Source organism: Setaria italica, chromosome IV (assembly GCF_000263155.2).
Source record: "Setaria italica strain Yugu1 chromosome IV, Setaria_italica_v2.0, whole genome shotgun sequence".
Taxonomy (NCBI): domain Eukaryota; kingdom Viridiplantae; phylum Streptophyta; class Magnoliopsida; order Poales; family Poaceae; genus Setaria; species Setaria italica.
In genome coordinates, this window is record NC_028453.1 from 27,096,909 (window position 1) to 27,114,683 (window position 17,775).

The 17,775-nt window shown below is 45.5% G+C and overlaps 2 protein-coding genes across 2 annotated transcripts; one reads left to right on the top strand and one right to left on the bottom strand.

The window, feature by feature from the left end:
• The first annotated feature begins 1,318 nt into the window (after positions 1-1,318).
• Positions 1,319-5,851, top strand: LOC101766364 (glucan endo-1,3-beta-glucosidase 11). The gene is made up of 5 exons (XM_004965472.4): positions 1,319-1,919; positions 2,116-2,704; positions 2,879-3,344; positions 4,898-5,081; positions 5,391-5,851. The coding sequence occupies exons 1-4, from the start codon at positions 1,847-1,849 to the stop codon at positions 4,976-4,978; spliced, it is 1,209 nt and encodes a 402-aa protein (XP_004965529.1). The 5' UTR covers positions 1,319-1,846; the 3' UTR covers positions 4,979-5,081; positions 5,391-5,851.
• A 1,717-nt stretch (positions 5,852-7,568) lies between these two features.
• Positions 7,569-16,667, bottom strand: LOC101766775 (protein DJ-1 homolog A). Its single transcript, XM_004965473.4, has 8 exons — positions 16,422-16,667; positions 16,121-16,324; positions 14,676-14,825; positions 14,406-14,588; positions 11,825-11,905; positions 8,429-8,629; positions 8,208-8,348; positions 7,569-8,116 (listed from the first exon to the last, which is right to left on the bottom strand). The coding sequence occupies exons 1-8, from the start codon at positions 16,650-16,652 to the stop codon at positions 7,916-7,918; spliced, it is 1,392 nt and encodes a 463-aa protein (XP_004965530.1). The 5' UTR covers positions 16,653-16,667; the 3' UTR covers positions 7,569-7,915.
• Positions 16,668-17,775: the final 1,108 nt, after the last annotated feature.

Below are 17,775 nucleotides of genomic sequence, written 5' to 3' on the forward strand. Positions count from 1 at the left end.
AAGATGCATCAAAGACATCTCTCTTGGTTTCCTGAAGGCATACAATCAAGGCAGCACTTTCAGAAATCTTATCACGTTTAGCCTGGGAATTGATCCCCCTAACATTCCAGACCAAGATAATAATTGCACGTTTGCTATTCATTGATCACCAAAGGCAGAGAGGAACAACAGTTCAGATCACAAAACAGAGCAAAATCATTGACAGGGAGAACAGGGACATTATAGAGAAGCACAGTGTAGAATTCAAACCAACTTGATTAAAATGCATCAAAGGGCAATATACTAAGACTATTCTTGAATAAAGTTTTAACCCAACTACTGACCGGATGGTAAAGGGGACCATTAGGCAAAAGATGCACAGCACCACACTACCCGCACACGTCATCGCCGCCGCATCCTAGATCCCGCAGCTGCGCCCACCATCGCCGCCACATCCCAAATCTTGGGCAGAGAGGAGCTCAGCTTGGGCCGCCGCTACCCCTCGAGCGCCACTGCCGCAGACCCGTCGGGTGTGGCTGCCACGGGTCCCTGCACCGCTGCCTGGAGTGGCTCCCCGCCGTGGTTCCGCGCACGCTGGAGCAAAGCTGCGCCGCGCCACATGCCGTTGCTGTCAAAGCCTCATCGGGTCCCCGTCGAGATAGATCTGGAGCTGCTGCCGCCGCCACCGCTGCACAAGTTGCCCTGCTGCCCTTCACCCCGTGGCCGCCATTCACCCCGCCACCACTGCCGCCGCAAGCGAGGGTCTGTGGGTGTGGGTGAGGAGCGAGCGGAGGGGTGAGGGGAGGGGAGGCAGAGGGAGGTGGAGGGGCGAGCGAAGGGGAGGTGGAGGGAAGGGGAAAGAAGATAGAGAGGAGAGGGGGAGTCAGCATCCGGGTGAGGCGGAGAGAGATGAGAGAGAGGCAGAGGGGAGGTGGAGAGGTCACGGACGCAAGGGAGCTGCACTTAACTATTTTGGATTATTTTTTAACTCCTCTTGTACCTCCGCCAGATGGTGTTAAAAACTGGCTGTGATAGTATCACCGACGGTTTTTAACACCACCTGACGGTGATACACCGTTTTTTAAGTAAAACTGATGAAAAAACTCTATTCTGGTTACCAACCGCCGGTTTGATTTAAACTGGCTGTGATAGCCCGCAGTAATAGGGTGTTCTATAGGGTGTTCTATAGTAGTGGTTATCGATTTTATTTGAACGTCATAATTTAAATATATAGTAGTGTCCTTCTATTTTCTAATAAAATATTGTCTGCCCATGACACGTAAAATAACCACAACTTTACATATAAATTTCTGGGATGTTGCTCGAAAACTCTTATAACCGTTCCGGCATTCTCTTTCGGCCGGTGGGCTTCGGCATAAAAAAAAAATAACATTGAAGATTCCCTCAGGAATTGAAAGTCACCAACAGAACCTCCTGCAAATGATAGCTCCGACCTCGGCATCCCAGGCGGGTGCTTTCACACACGTCCCAGTCGGTGAACTTGTTCCGCACGGGCATCCGCCATTTTCCTTGCTCCAAAGGGCTACCCACATATAAGCACGGCAACGGAACGGAGGCGGCAGAGGCAACCCAGTTAAGCAACCCAACACAATCCCCAGTGCAAAGCCTCCAACTCCAACAAGCTCAGCTCCCATACCGGCAACGCCCTCACCCACGTAAAGAAAAGAATTATCGCCCAATTAGCTTAACCCAAAGCCCTCACCAACCTGCCAACCTAGCTGAATTTCCAGAAGCCTTCCTCTGGCACTTTGCGCATCTATAAATACCAGGCATCCTCCTACCGTCCTCCCTCCCCCTTCCCTCCTCTGCTCACTCGATCACACCTAGCTTCCTTCATCTCACAACAATGGCATTCACATTGTTGTCGAGATCGCCAAGGCTTGTGATCTGCGCCCTCCTCTGCATCTTTCTCTTCTCAGGTACTGTGCACATTCTTCTGTGTTGTTTTGGCATCCTGATGCTGCGACTCCGAAACGGTGGCCGCGAAGCAAAAACAGCTAGCATTGTCTGCCTAGTGCCTGCAATGCATATAGGTTATATAAATAATATATATGCATATATACGCAGAGAAGATAGGCTTAATTTGTTATGTATGTTCGATTGGAATGCGTGCAGAGGTCGGCGTACCGCGGCGGGCGTCGGCGCTGGGCATCAACTACGGGCAGGTGGGGAACAACCTGCCGTCTCCGCCGCACGTGGTGCAGCTTCTCACATCGCTGCGCATCGGCAAGGTCCGCATCTACGACGTGAACCCGCAGGTGCTGTCGGCGTTCGCGGGCACGGGGATCGAGCTCATCGTCACCGTCCCCGACGACCTGGTCCCGGGCATGGCCGCGAGCGCGTCCCAGGCGCTGCAGTGGGTGACCGCGGGCGTGCGGCCCTACTTCCCGGCGACGCGCGTGACGGGCATCGCCGTGGGCAACGAGGTGTTCACGGGCGACGACGAGCAGCTCAAGGCCAGCCTCGTGCCCGCCATGCGCAACCTGCACGCGGCGCTGGCGCAGCTGGGCATGGACACGTACGTGCGCGTGTCCACGGCCAACTCCCTCGCCGTGCTCGCCACCTCGTACCCGCCGTCGCAGGGGGTCTTCACGCAGGACGCCGCCCCCTACATGGCCCAGCTGCTGCGCTTCCTCGCCGACACCAGCACCCCCTTCTGGATTAATGCTTACCCCTACTTTGCCTACAAGGATGACCCGACAAAGTACGCGCACTTCTTCTCTTCCTTCCATCTGCTTTCCCCTTTCTCTTCTGGATAAGTTCACTTCAACTCGATCAATGCAAATTTGACCTCACTTCCATCATTTGAAATACATTATTTCTGCGAGCTAGAAACATTTCATTCGCCACGCACATACTGACATGGCAATGCATGCAGGGTGTCCCTGGACTACGCGCTGTCGAACCCGTACCACGTCGGCGCGGTGGACCCCTACACGCACCTGCAGTACACGAGCATGCTGTACGCGCAGGTGGATGCGGTGACCTTCGCGGCGGCGCGGCTGGGCTACGGCAACGTCCCCGTGCACGTGTCGGAGACGGGTTGGCCGTCCAAGGGCGACGCCAACGAGGCCGGCGCCACCGTGGAGAACGCCCGCCAGTACAACCGCAACCTGCTTATGAGGCAGGTCAGCGGCGAGGGGACGCCGCTGCGACCCAAGCTCCGCCTCGAGGTCTACCTCTTCGCGCTCTTCAACGAGGACATGAAGCCCGGGCCCACGTCGGAGAGGAATTACGGGTTGTACCAGCCGGACATGAGCATGGTCTACAACGTCGGCCTCAACCAGCTGTCGACCACGTCGGCGGCGTCGCTCTCCCTCGCCACGTCGCCGGCCACCAGGACCGTGAGTACTATAACTACTTCACAAGTGCTTCCTTCTAGTAGCAGTTCTATATGTTCTGATTGCAATGCAATGAAAATCTAGAATCAAAATTCAGAATTCTAACTCCAGGTTAACAATTCTACATGAAACGACTATGAATGAATGAAAGGAGTGCTAAACGATAGCAATATTTTAGCTTGGAGCTAGCTAGCATGTTAAAATTGCAGATTGTAAAGACGATGTTATCAAAATTGCAGATTGTATATCAGATTATTAGGCGTCTTCAAGAAAGATAACAAATTATAGGATCTTAAACATAAAAGTCGACGTAAAAATAGAAATTCTGCTGACAAGACGCGCGTACGACCTTGGCATATGCATCGCGTGTTTTTGTGCATAGCACCAGTCAATGTTTGCATGAAAGCTAAGCTTTTCTCAGAAATGTGGTACAAGACAACAGGGTCAATTCCTTTTCAGCCAGATCACTCACAGTGGTGTTTCCTTTAAAGATTATAACCATCCCCCCACCGAAAGACGTCACCCAAGAGACCACATGGGTGCAATACACATGTGGAGCACCGTTGGACCAAGATGGAATTGTTTTCTGCAACATCAGAGCCCCAATACAATCCAAAGTGGTCCATCGCCAATATATGCACGGTGCATATCACTTAAAGTCCCTATCAACACAGCACAAAATGAACCACTTGATCGATCCTTTTCATACGCATCCAAGATGCAACTTTGCAACCAAAGAAAGAAACAAGCTAGCCAGAGAGAGCACGCAGCCTAGAGGTAGTGTCTTAGGCAGCAGTTTATCATTGACCTTGCCGCACAGTTATTCCTTGCCCCTGTTTTCACTCAAAGTGCATGATGCATGGTATCAAAACCTACAAGGACCATCAACAGATTGCTCCATCATACAAAGAAAGGGCACAAAAGTAGCATAGCTTATAATTAAAGATACCATATCCAGTGACAGGGAAAAAATTGGCCTTTTACACATGGTCGAGTTCACACCATATCTTCTTGGAACTTAGGGGAGGAGGAATTGAAATGTTACCTAGCTTGCACGAGTCAAATTTGTAAGGCCTTATGTTCTATTAAAAATGTGATCATGGAGAAGCTAGCAAAGATTTCTAAATATTCCTTGCGCACACAAGAACAATCCCGTAGTGTGTGCTTTCCGCACGGTTTAGTATCTTGAGGGGCAAACTTTCATGATTGAGCAATCGGCGTTAGGTGTCAATGGGATTCTTCCGGCGAAAGACATGCTGTAGTGGAGCAAAATGATGGTTGATAATCAACTATATAGGAAATCACCGAAAGTAGCGATAATATTTTACCCCAACGTAGATACGAGGCATTATTCTTCATTGATAGATTTAGCCCACTGGAGTTTGATGATAGAAATGCTTCTCTGTAGATTCCAGTAATTAAAGAGAAACAATGAAATGCTTGCAGTATTTACAAAAAAAAAAAAAAGATTTAGATGGAATCTCTGTAACAATATACTGTTTGTTTTTGAATAACAAGCTACATATCTAACATTGTGTCCTTTATTTTTCACGCAGGATGTTAGGAAGGACTTTGGCAGCCTGTGTCTCGTCACATCTCTGGCCATCCTGCTTATCACCCAAGCTTTGCTATTGTGATAGCAAAAGCACCCAATAGCGGCCGACTGCAAGGCCAGCAAAATGGCCTTGCTTTTGTGGACCAAAAGCCTCCAAGACCAAAGGGGAGATGCACCATTCCAAGGTATGGCCCCCTCCTGCCATGATCTTATGACCTTGCATGATACAACCTTGCATTGCCCTTGCCCAACCTCCTTTAATCTGCAGCTTTATATCGCCCCAACCATGAAGCAAGAAAGGCCTCTTTCTTGCACCTTTTCACATGCCATACCCATGGGACACCCAAAAACATATCACAAAGAAAAGGGCCTCCTATGTTGTAAGATCACACAATAGGACAACCGATCTAAACAACTTTATTTGTGGCACACTTGCATTGCAATATTGCATACAGCTACTTAACTACAAGGGCTCCTCTTTTGCCATTGCGCAGAGGAAAAGCTAGGAGGGGCGATGTGGAAGGCACTATCTTGAGGACACGGCAACAGCGTGTAAATACGAGGCGAGACACGGCACCACGGCGACGCCATTTTCGGGCGCAGCAACTTTATTCTTTGGTTTCTTACAGAGGAGAAGGAACGAGAAATCAGAAGATTTAATGTGATGAAGGGACGGCGATGGAGGGAAAGGGTGGTCTGAGTCTCTTTCAGAGGGTGGCTTTATTCTCTTTGCCTTGCCCAACTGCGGGTTAGGCCTTTGCTGATGCGAATTTATGTGTACATATCATTGATTCATTTATTTATTGGTAACTCCAAAATAGTTGATCATTCTTACCTGGGTGATCGGTGGAGATTAGGGCTATGTTGTCTGTGATGTAAATAAATGAAAACTTAAGACATGCGTTGCCCTTACAGTAATCAGTTAAAATTATAATGAAATTATTCTTTCTATGGACGAATAAAGTGTCGTTCAGATGCAAGTTTTTCTCAAGTTCAGTTATAGTTTCTTCAGGCTGAATACAAGTGGAGCACTGATCAGATTAGATGTCTAAAAACCACGTAACCTTAGCCTTGAGGAGATATACTTAAATACTTAGGTGTATAGAAGAGTGTTTTTTTAGCAAATCCGACCTACATCCACACGGTGAATATATACAGTCCAAAGAGTTCTAGACTCTAATCCTCGGAAATGAGAAGCTTAAAAACCTCGGAAATGAGAAGCTTAAAAACACAAGAAAACACAAGAAAGGAAACTCTAAAATAAAGGAAGATAATTAAAAGGCTAAGCTCCATTGTTCTTCTTCATTCATGTTTCAACCTTGCGTTGTTTTATGCAACACCAATCCGACCATCACATCTTTCGTCTGCTTAAACAGACTTGATGTCAGACTTGTCGTGCTGGAATACTTGTGTTCTATCACTTGCGCAATAGACTGGACTAGGTAATGAAAGCCGGGCCAAAGGACCTCCAAGATGACGCCTCCAAGGAGGACAACGCGTTGAAGACGCTGTCGCCACCCATCCAGCAAGTCGGAGTAAGGTTTTCATCCAGAAGACCCCTGAACCTGGCAAAAAGCATCACAGCAAACGCCTCAAGGGAGGGAAACGATGCCCTACAGCGTCGTCGTTACTGACACCGACACAACACTCGGGTAGAGCTTTCGCTCGTAGCTCCTGCACGACCATATCATCACCACAGCAAAGAAGTTCGTCAACCTCCTGCCTCACAATGTGAAAAGGGTTAGCAAGGCGTTAGCCTCCCAACCCCTCCCACTGGCACCGTGGGCACCTCAACACGTGTGGAACGCCTTAGCAAAGCCGCATAGGCCACCGCTGCGCGCCGCCGCGCAGCCATGCAACATGACCACCACACGGGGGTAGTCCTGGAGCCCATCGCACCCGCAGCCACCGCACCTCCACAAGCCACCAAGCGATCGCGCCCACGCCAAGTAGGGGCCATCGACGTAGACCGCCCGCCCGCCTCATGCGCAACGCATCAAACGCACCGACGCCCTCGCCCACTCCACCAGGAACTGCGGGCAACCACCAGAGACGCTCCAAGCGGGACCGAATCTGCCACCCCGAGGCCAGCCCTCCAACCACTGCCGCCATGGAACCTCACTCGAGATGGGGAAGATACGGGGCAAAGGAAGGGAGCCCCGCTGCCGCCTTTCTCGCGCCCGCATGGACTTCCGACAGCGCGCTCGAGCAGTGGCGTCCGCATGGACTTCCGACGGTGCGCTCCAGCAGTGGTGAGGGCATGGGAAAGAGGAGGGGAGGGTGTGTCCGGCGGCTGGGTTTCCGCCCAAGCCGCCAGGTAGTGCGACGCGGGAGTCCGCAACACTCTTCCCCTGCTCCGTCTCTCTCTATAGACGAGTGTTTACCCGCGGAATTGATATGTGCTCAAGAATTCTCCAAGAAATGGCCGACAAAAAGAACCTCAAGCCCGATATGGGCCCCAAACAACCACAATATTGGCCTATATTAGCACATATATATTACCTATGTTTCAAGGGATGAAAAATAGCAAAGGCTTAGGCCTAGAAAGCCGAAAGGCGGTACAATATAATCACCACAATTTAGGTTCCTATAAGCCTCACTGCGGCCATGACAGCGGGCCAATACCGTTTCCAGCAGATCAGAACCACATAAAGCTAACCAAGTATACAATGTTAAATTGTTAATCATACCGAACACCCAGCTCCTACATCTAATGAATATATATCAGAATGATTGGCTCCTCAGTCCTCACTGATACATCCAGTTCACTGTGGACAGACTTGGAAGTAAACAGACCAAATAGCAAAACTATTCTCATACAAGGTGATATATTTTATTGATCAGGAATCCTCTATGCAATGTTTGCCCCCACTTTTATTGCATACTATGATTACAAGGTGGCATGTTATTGTAGCTAAAAAGGGCCTTCAAGTACATTCCACAGAACATAGGATGCCTCATATTCACAGAAAAAGTCCATACTCCAGGAACCTAAACATACCAACTGAAGTCACTGAACTCATATGAAAACCAAGGTTTTGGCGAGCTCAAGGGCCCTCTCCCGGCCAAAGAGTTTCTCCACTATGGCAAGCGAGAATTCCATAGAGGTGCCTGGACCTTGGCTTGTGATTAAGTTGCCATCAACTACAACTCTGTTCTTGCATTCACTTTGGTCTGCAAGTTTGTTCCACATAGCAGGATAGGATGTAGCCTTCTTTCCCTGGCACAATCAGGAAGTGTCAAGTCCTGAAAATATTTCTCCACGTTTTATCTGCTAGGACAATAGGGTTTGTGTGTCTCTCGTACTATACCTTTAGGAGGCCATGCGGTTCAAGAGCAACTGCAGGAGAGGCACATATAGCACCATACAATTTGTTTGCCTCGGCTTGCTTCTTGATCAGACCCATCAGTTTATCAGATTTTGCATAAGCTTCAGCACCACCCAAACCACCCTATCAAAATTATTTGAGTGTCAGAAAACTTGAGAGTTATAAACTGCTTGTTCAAGGAAAATCAATCTGTCCAGACTTACAGGTAGAAGAATGAGATAATATTGCTGCTTAAGAGCATCATCCAATAGCACATCAGCAATCATTTTCACTTTCCGAGATGCAGCAACCTCCAACTTGTCTTCCAACGAGGCAACCACAACATTTGCTTTCGCCCTCCGCAGAATGTCAATGATCATAGTTGCCTCCATCTCCTCTGTCCCATTAGCAATTGGTACAAGAATCTGTGTAGGCAATCGCCCAAAAAAAAAACTTAAACTGTTAAATGCAGCACAATGTATTCAAACTTGCTTTTTATTGCAACAACAAAGTAAAAGCAGACAAGCAACACAGTTAAGTTTATGCTATACATCTTCTGCAGAGCAAAGACTACAAGCTCTAATCACAAAATTCCTATCACTGTGGAAAATGTGATGAAACTTATAGATATTTGATCTTATTGCATTTCTTTATTTCTAGATTCGTCCAATGAATGAAACACAAAAAGATTCATAAATCAACAGATAAATTGTATTTATGTTTGCTATATTCTGGACAAATATAATGTAACAAACGAATGGCCAAAGTTGCAGTTCAGAGACAGCAGAAAGTGAAAACCATATGAATTAAAGAGTTTGTGATTGTATAGAGCACAAAAAGGAAAGCATACTGCAAAACCACACTGGAAACCAGTTCCAGTCCCAGTTGCATACCCTCCTACAAGTTAAATAGTCGAAAGACCCAAGATCTATTATCCCGTGACACTTAAGCATAGATGTGTCGCTGCCATGATGCTACAAGCTAGATGTGTTGCTGCCAGCATGCACCGGATTATCTACATTGGCACAGAACTTGTACATAGTAGGTAGAGACTATTACTGAGGCTGGGACTACCGAATAGAAAGTAGAAACCCACCTGGATTGAACCGCCGCTACTTATGACTAGTCTTCTTCCCTATGTAAGGCCCCACTTACCAGCAAAACCCTTCCCTCTACACCGTGACATCATGCTAATTCAGAGAAGTGGTGTAATTAACTCCACTAAGGTGTGAGTTTGCAATGGGGTTAGAAATATGGGGTGGTTAGTAATATGAGTTGCAATGATACAAGACAGTATATGTCACCTTCCACTTAGAAAAAACATGCATGGGGATCATAGTAATTTACAGCACTTCAATTGCTGGAACTGGAAGTGGCCACTATGATATAATTTTTTTCAGGGCTACTATGAATAATCTTGTCAATCAGAGGCAGGATTTTTTTCAGGTTGCTGGTTACCTCCCAAGCTGGAAAGCCTCCCTGATGAATAGAGCAGGCCGCCTGATTATGACTAGGGTGGTTCTAACGGCTTCTGTGATACATCATCTATTGGCCATTGACCTGCCCAGATGGGTTATCAGAGCTATTGACAAAAAACGGCGTGGTTTCCTTTGGAAAGGACAGGAACAGGCAAATGGAGGAAATTGTTTGGTCTCATGGGAAAAGGTGCAGCTCCCTTTGGAGTATGGAGGTCTGGGCATACACAACATTGAATCCTTTGGCTGGGCCTTGCGGATTAGATGGCTTTGGGCACAAAAAACAGATCATTCTCATCCTTGGGATGGTCTTCATATCCAGGTGCCCCAAAAGGCTCAAGCCTTGTTTAACATGGCAGTGGTCTCTGTAGTTGGAAATGGGGAGACAATCCTCTTCTGGAAAGATAGATGGTTGGAAGGAAAAACACTGGCTGAAATTGCTCCTAATCTGTTTCAGACTATTCCTAAGAGAGTTGTCAAAACTAGAACAGTGGCATAGGCCCTCTCCAACAGGCGCTGGGTTTCAGATATTAGAGGAGGCCTCTCAGTGGAGGTCCTGATGGAGTACCTGCTACTTTGGGACCAGTTAGATGGTGTCCATTTACATCAGGATACCCCGGACCAACACCTCTGGAAGCTGACCCAATCTGGAATCTACACCAGCAAGTCTGCATATGAAGCCTTTTTCATTGGCTCAATAAAGTTTATCCCATGGAAAAGAATCTGGAGAAGTTGGGCCCCCTTACGCTGAAAGTCCCCCTTACGCTGCAAGTTCTTTGTTTGGCTGGCCATTAAACAGAGGTTATGGACTGCTGACTGGCTGGCCAGTAGGGGCCTGCAGCACCCCCCGGCATGCCTGTTCTGTGACCAAGCGCAGGAAAAAGCCCCCCACTTGCTGTTATCCTGTGTTTTTACCAAACAAATATGGTCTTTGGTCTTCTCACATCTGAATCTGGTAGTTGATGTGCCGGTAAACTCTTCTAGCTTCTCAGCTTGGTGGGGCAAAGTCATTAGAGCTGCTCCTAATCAGTGGCGAAAGGGTTTAAATTCGCTCATCATTTTGGTGGCATGGGAGATTTGGAAACATAGAAATTCATGTGTGTTTGAAGGCGTTCTCCCTAACTCCCAGGTGCTCCTGCAGGCTATAACAAATGAAAGCACCCTGTGGTGCTTGGCTGGAGCTTCTAAGCTCAAACAGTTGCTTGCTAGGTCGCTTGTAGCAGTAACTTAGGCTTGGTGCTTTCTGGTCCTGTTTTCCCTGTTTTGGGTGGAGTGTGGTGTGTGTAGTGTTTTGTGAGTGTTGGGGTGTGTTTGGTACTTAGTCTGGGGGCTCTCCCCCTCTCTATGTACTTTCTTTTCTCTCTTAATGAAATGACACGCAGCTCTCCTGCATAGTTCCAGAAAAAAAAAACTATGAATAATCTTTAATAATGCCCAAAATCATGAATACATAATCACTGGGTACTTCAATTTAACCCCTCTAAAATCCCCTGCTTCCCCTCCATATCGTAAATCCCAGAAAGGATCACAAAATCTGTGACAAATTTTCTTGAAGGAAAAACAAGTTACAACTTAATTCATATTTACTCATACTACATGAATGAAACCTAGTGACCAAGCTTAATTAAGAAAGACAATGATTTCTTTGCACTGTTGCATATATACTACCCTACCATCATACTCTGGTAATTGAAGAACTTTGTTTTCTCCAGATTCAGTACAACACCACCCTTTGGTGGTCAAGAAACTTTTTCCTCTCATACTGTGCAGGCATGAGCTGCTGTACCACATGACGCAAGTCACTAAGTCCTAAAAAAAAACTGTTGAGACCCAAAAAAATACAGACTACTTAGGCTAATCCCAGTGGGAGTTTCATAGAGGTTTCATGCACATTAAATATGGTGGCACATCAGCATATGAGATGACATGGCAAGGTAATTATGAAATGAGAGAGAGAAGGAGTTTCATCAGGATGAAACTGTGTATGCACTGTTTCCAAGACTATGAAACCTGCTGAAACTTACATTGGGGGCTATATTAGTTATCTGGTTTCACCAGGAAAGAGGAATCGCATAACTGTACATGGCATGAAACACAAGCAAATGAATGCTAAATCAAAGAAATAGGTCATCAGTACATGCTCACATTAGGTGTTTCACCAACATTCCAGCTAATTGAATTCAGCTCTTTCATAGAGAACTCCACACCATGCTGAGGGCGCATAACCTGAAAGGAGGTAATCACTTAATCGAACAGCAACCAACAGCATCAACAATAGACAAAAAGAAAAATGAAAGTGGATAAAAATGCAGGGAAGTCAAAAACAAACACACCACCACCAAGAACAAAACCTTTTAGTCCCAATTGGGATAGGCTATCATAAATGTTAAGGATGTAATAGATAGGGTACGAGAGTCCTTTTCAGATTCCTATTTTCCCTCTCATGTACTCCTAGATATTGCCCCCATGAAGCCATTATTCAATACAAGTGCTATACATAAAAATAACAAACACAAAACCATAGCATTTTACTAAAACCTCTCTAGAACTAGAAACCAGTTTCAGCTAGCATGTGGATTGCAAAGTTTAAGTCAAGGTAAGTTCCCTGTTCGCAAAACGGCAACAAATTTCCATGGAATTTTTACCTAGTTTAGCATAGAACTATCGGTATGGAGAATTTTCAGAGGGCTTGTGCAAGATGGCGTATACATGGTCTTAATACTCTTACTATGGAGGCATTGGCATGCAAAGGAATGCAGGATGATACTGATCAAGGTACTAAACGTTTGATATTAGAAATTGATTGTCTGGTGTTGACTGGTCTGTCGGGAAACCTGGAGGGCCAACATTCTGAAGTGTCTCCTGTTCTCAAGAATATGAATGAGCTTAACAGGAGGTATACAGATTTTAATTTCCTTTTTACTAGTCAATCTTGTAATAGTGTGGCATATAAGTGTGCAAAGCAGGTCTCTTGTGATATGATGTTGGGTGAGTGACTGAATGAAGCACTCTCATCAGTACGTGATGAATGGACAACGAATGTAATCCTGCTGCTGTCAATTAATGGAAACTCCTTCGTTCTCAAAAAACTAATATAGAGAATTTTATGTTGCATCATGACCCATCCCATGATATCAGACAAAACTAGCCACTGCCTGGTTGCTTGGTCAAAAGTCACCTGGCCACCTAAGTTGGGAGGTCTTGGCATTTCTAGCCTGGAACAGTTGGGATGGGACCTCAGAATGAGGTGGCTCTGACTGCAAAAAACAGAACCAGATAAACCATGGGCAACCTTCCCCATCCAAGTTCATTGCTTGGTCAAGGAATTGTTCTCTGTGGCAGTCTCTTCAGAAGTTGGGAATGGAAAAAAAAATACTTATTTTTGGACTGATAGATGGCTGCATGATCAGAAATTAGACCATTTGGTACCACACCTATATGGTTCAATATCTAGCAGTGCAAGGAAAAGAACAGTTCACGAGGCTCTCACTGATTCGAGATGGGTTTCTGATATTAGAGGGGCACTCTCTGTAGCTGTCCTAACTGAATATCTTGGTTTATGGGATCTTTCAGGTGTGGTGTTGCAGCCAGAAATTGAGGATCTACACCTATGGAAATTCTCGGCCTCAGGAAAGTATTCAAGAAAGTCTGCTTATGAAACTTTATTCATTGGGGCAACTCACTTCAGACCTTGGGAAAAGGATTTGGAAAAGTTGGGCTCCTTGCATGTGCAAATTCTTCATGTGGCTGGTTGCACATAATAGATGCTGGACAGCTGATTGACCTAAGAGGAGGCTGCCACATCCTGAGCGCTGTCCCCTTTGTGACCAAGCCAAGGAAACAATCAAACATTTGCTTGTCTCATGCTTCACCCGACAAGTTTGGTTCTGGTTGCTGCAGAAAGTAGGCTTGCATATTCTAACACCACAGCCTGAAGAAACCTCCTTTGATGATTTGTGGCAAAGCGTAAGCAAGAGAGTAGCTGGTCAGGTCAAAAGGGGGCTAAATTCCATCATCATTCTAGGGGCTTGGTCAGTTTCGAACCATCGCAATCGTTGTGTGTTTGATGGGGTTCCACCTGATCTGAATGGAGTTCAAACTGTGCTAAGAGAGGAGTTGCATATGTGGAGTATAGCCAGGGCTCGAGGAATTTCTCATCTCCTCTCCCTAGTACCCTTCCAAGATTAGTTGGTGCTTTTGGTCTAGGTCAGGTCAGGTTTCATTAGTTAAAAGGCGATTGTATCTGTGAGAGTACGGGATCTGTACAGGTTCCCTAAACCTGTAGGTTAGTCTGGGTTTCTAAACCTTTTTTCTTCTTAATATATTGATACGCAGCTCTCCTACGTGTTCGAGAAAAAAATATCAGATAAAACTAACAAGTGTGAGTTACATGAAAATCCATGAAAGATGATTCATCCTGAATATTTCAATGAGACAAGATAAGACAAATCTTTTTTCTACAAATTCAGCAAGATATTAAACCAGGTGGTAAACAGGATGCTCCAACTCTATCTGAACTAGAAGTACAAAACAACTAGGCAGTATTATGACTCTAAAAGCAAACAAGTGAAATAATTCTTGTAAGGAAACAATTATAGCACTGAAAAATGCCTAATAGAGCACACGATTAATATGTGAATTTTCAGCAATGTAAAGAACTAAAGACTATGCAATGGACGATAACAAATTCCTAACAAATACAAGCAATGTTGAAAGCAATTCCTACCATCGGCCCAGCAACTTCTTTGGCCTTTTCCTTCCCATATAGTTGCTCAACCAAAACAACAGAATATTCCATGGCCGTTCCTGGCCCACGGCTGGTCACACACTTCCCATCAATCTGCACCCTTGATTCCACAGCATGCACCTCTGAAGGAAGTTTATCCATGAATGAAGGATAACATGTTGCCTGTCGCAAAAGTTAAAATAAGCTTTAACCAAATAGAAGGTGTTGACACTATGTATCACGACACTGAGAAAAGGATGAAAATGTTACCTTTAAGCCATTGAGCAAACCCCAAGTTCCTAGAGCCATGGCTGGTGCAGCACATATTGCAGCATAAAGCTTGCCCTTCTCTACTTGTTTTTTGACCATATTCTCCAAAAGTTTGCAGTCTCTAAAAGTGGAAGACCCAGGCATCCCTCCCTGCAGACAGCCCAAATAGCCCCAAAAATCAATACTATAGTGTTTGGATGAGAGGGCTCTACGAAGGATTTCATTTATCTTACGGGTTTGGACCCAAATATCCCCTGTACAAGCAAGAATTTAATTGGAAAAGTACCATGAATTTCAACAGCTTTAATTGCATGAAGAGAGATATATATGATATAAAATTATAAATGTCAAGCATGATGCTAGGCATGTACAACCATAGTTTTATAGGTACTGTGCATGAAGATTGATGAGAAATGATAGGAGACAGAACATGTTCTGTTTAAAACCAAATATACATTGTGCTAGAGATGGTATTTTCATTAAACATCAGATAAGGTATGGATCTTTTTTAAATTGAATATAAATCATAGGTAAACTAGACCAACTCCTACAGTAAAATAAGATGCGACAATGAATAGATAAATCTTCTTAGCAAGATTGACTGTATCTCTCCCTATCCTCTCAGATAAGGATAAGACTTCTATATGTATATTAGAATATGGTATTCATCAGATCTACTCATCTTTTTGCATTCAGATGATGCAGATCCTGGAAACAATCTTCACCATTTCCATCTTAGGAGATCTGTTTCACTACTTCCACTTTTCTCTTCTAGTTTAGCCTAGCAAACTTGTCACATATTTCATCCACAGGTACATGACCATTAGATTTGGCAATAAATCAAGGTATTCTCAGGCTGATCATTTTTAGCGTAGAGCACAAGTGACCTATATAACAAATAACATAACCAAGGACAACAGACTGTTCTCCCAATAAATATTCACAGGAGACCAACAGTAGACAATCAGGTTCAATACACGCACTTAAAGGAGGTAGTAAATAATGAAGAATTCCTCTTTTAGCTACGAGGGCAAGAAGAAGAACAGAATTCAAGTTTGTTCATGTTTAATTTTAATTAATACATTTAGTGAAGATAAGGATACGATGAATTCATTTACAGCCAAGATTTTAACCCTCTGCTACTTTCTATCAAGAACAAACACAACTTGCCGGTATCTAATTTTGCTCTGTTACAGCTGAGTCCAATTCGTTACAGCTAAGTCGAATTATGCTCTGTTCAGGTGTTGTTCTGAATATACACACATGATCCCACAACCTACTCGGTTCAATTTTCTTATTGAGTTGAAGGGAGTTGATTTCCATCTCCAAAAAAAACGGAAAATGTCCCAACCCAGCACAACCGCCTCCAATTCAGTTCCATTTTGCAAAGAAAAAAAGCAAGAGAGTAACCTCAACTAGGACGGGGAAGGCAAAAGGTGACTCACGGGGAGGGAGATGAGGTCGAATTCGGCGTCGGCGATGTCGGTGAGGAGCGCGTCGGCGGCGAGCTTGACGCCCCACGCCGCCGCGACGGTGGCGGACCCCGGCTCGACGGAGGCGACGGTGACGTCGGCTCCCGCGCGCCGGAGCACGTCGATGGTGATGACCGCCTCCATCGGCTCCGTCCCGTTCGCGACAGGAACCAGCACCTGCGAGCCATCCGACCGTTCCCCACGCCGCACCAGTCAGGACGCATCGCGGGGCAAAGAAGTAAAGGGGGGACTGAGAGAGAGTGCGGGAGCTTGCCTTCTTGGGGGCGGGGGCCGACGCCATGGCTTGGGGAGACGAGGACGCGAGCGCGCGGGTTAGGGTTTGGAGACGGCGGGCGAGGGGAGGTGGGGAGAGGTGGGAGCCGGAGGAGGGGGCGCGTGGGGTTTTGGAGAGGGCGAGGGCGGAGGCGAGTGGCCGCGTGGCCATTTCCTTCGGGCTTTGCTTCCTCTTATTCCTCGCTTTCGCGGTGGTGTTCCAGTCTTCCATAAGCGCGGACACCGTGGGGAGCTTCCGGTGGATGGGAGCGGCGTTCGGGTTCGGCTGTCACGTGTGACCGTGTGGACAAGCGACCGCGAAGGGTCAGGACAGGATGAGGCGTGCAACTAATTTGTGCAGCGTGGCGCTGCAGTCGATCTGGATCGTTCGTTTGGGAATTGGGGACCGGGAGGATGGATGGCCAGAGAGAAGTTCAGGTGCAGGAGCACCTGTAGGTGTTCCCGTGCTCCCAAAATAAAAAACAGCCAAAAAAAAAAGTACATCAAAAATTTAAAAAATATGTATGCTAAGGATCCATGTGCATGTGAAATTTGGTGTTGAACAAAAGTTTTTGCAAGGAGAAAAAAAAAGAGAAATCGACCCTATGAATAGTGTTTGTTGTACGATCTCTTTATACCCGCAACCTGTTACTATTGACAAGCTGATTTCACTTTTTTTTCTAATCCTTGCAACTCAAATTTTGCACGATGGTAGACAATTGCTTGTTCTTTCCATTCATATTTTTGTTGTATTTTTTTATGTGCATCTACTGATGTTTTTTTTTCAATGGGAGCACGGGAGCACGGAACCGTTGGTAATACAGGAAGTGTTCTATAGATGTCCAACCATGATCCTCTAGGTCGCAAGGATTTAATTCGCTACACTTTCCATTCCAAATTACCAGTAATTTTGACTTTCTAAGGTTCGTGGTTTTTACTATTCATCTATATATACATTATATCATGATATATAGAAAAAACTATATTTGCAGTCACTTTTGCTCTCACTTGGTGAAAGTTTGTGAGTAAAAAAAGCGTTGATACAGTGTTACGCTATTTTCTCTGGTATCTATAAGCCTGCAATCAACATGTTTTAGTTTGACCACTAATATCTCTTTGGATATCTTAAATTGACTTTTGGAAATGGTACGACTAGATTTGTCTTCAGTAATGGTTTGTTGTACTTTGTATATGTTCTAGTATACACGTTTGTTGTACTTTGTATATGTTTGATACTATTAATTCATGGTTTATCTCAATATTTATATCATGAAAATTATTTGAAGACTAAGAGAGTATGAGTTTGGGAGTGGGTGGCGAAGATGGCATTGCAACAATAAAGGAATCAATAGAGA

Excerpts from the sequence above, each read along its gene's own strand:
- LOC101766775 (XM_004965473.4), bottom strand. The coding sequence starts at position 16,652 with ATGGAAGACTGGAACACCACCGCGAAAGCGAGGAATAAGAGGAAGCAA. Across the intron at positions 11,906-14,405 it reads AAGAAGTTGCTGGGCCGATG|GTTATGCGCCCTCAGCATGG; the intron begins GTAGGAATTGCT and ends ACCTCCTTTCAG. Across the intron at positions 8,349-8,428 it reads ATTATCTCATTCTTCTACCT|GGTGGTTTGGGTGGTGCTGA; the intron begins GTAAGTCTGGAC and ends TAATTTTGATAG.
- LOC101766364 (XM_004965472.4), top strand. The coding sequence starts at position 1,847 with ATGGCATTCACATTGTTGTCGAGATCGCCAAGGCTTGTGATCTGCGCC. Across the intron at positions 1,920-2,115 it reads CTGCATCTTTCTCTTCTCAG|AGGTCGGCGTACCGCGGCGG; the intron begins GTACTGTGCACA and ends GAATGCGTGCAG. Across the intron at positions 2,705-2,878 it reads TACAAGGATGACCCGACAAA|GGTGTCCCTGGACTACGCGC; the intron begins GTACGCGCACTT and ends CAATGCATGCAG.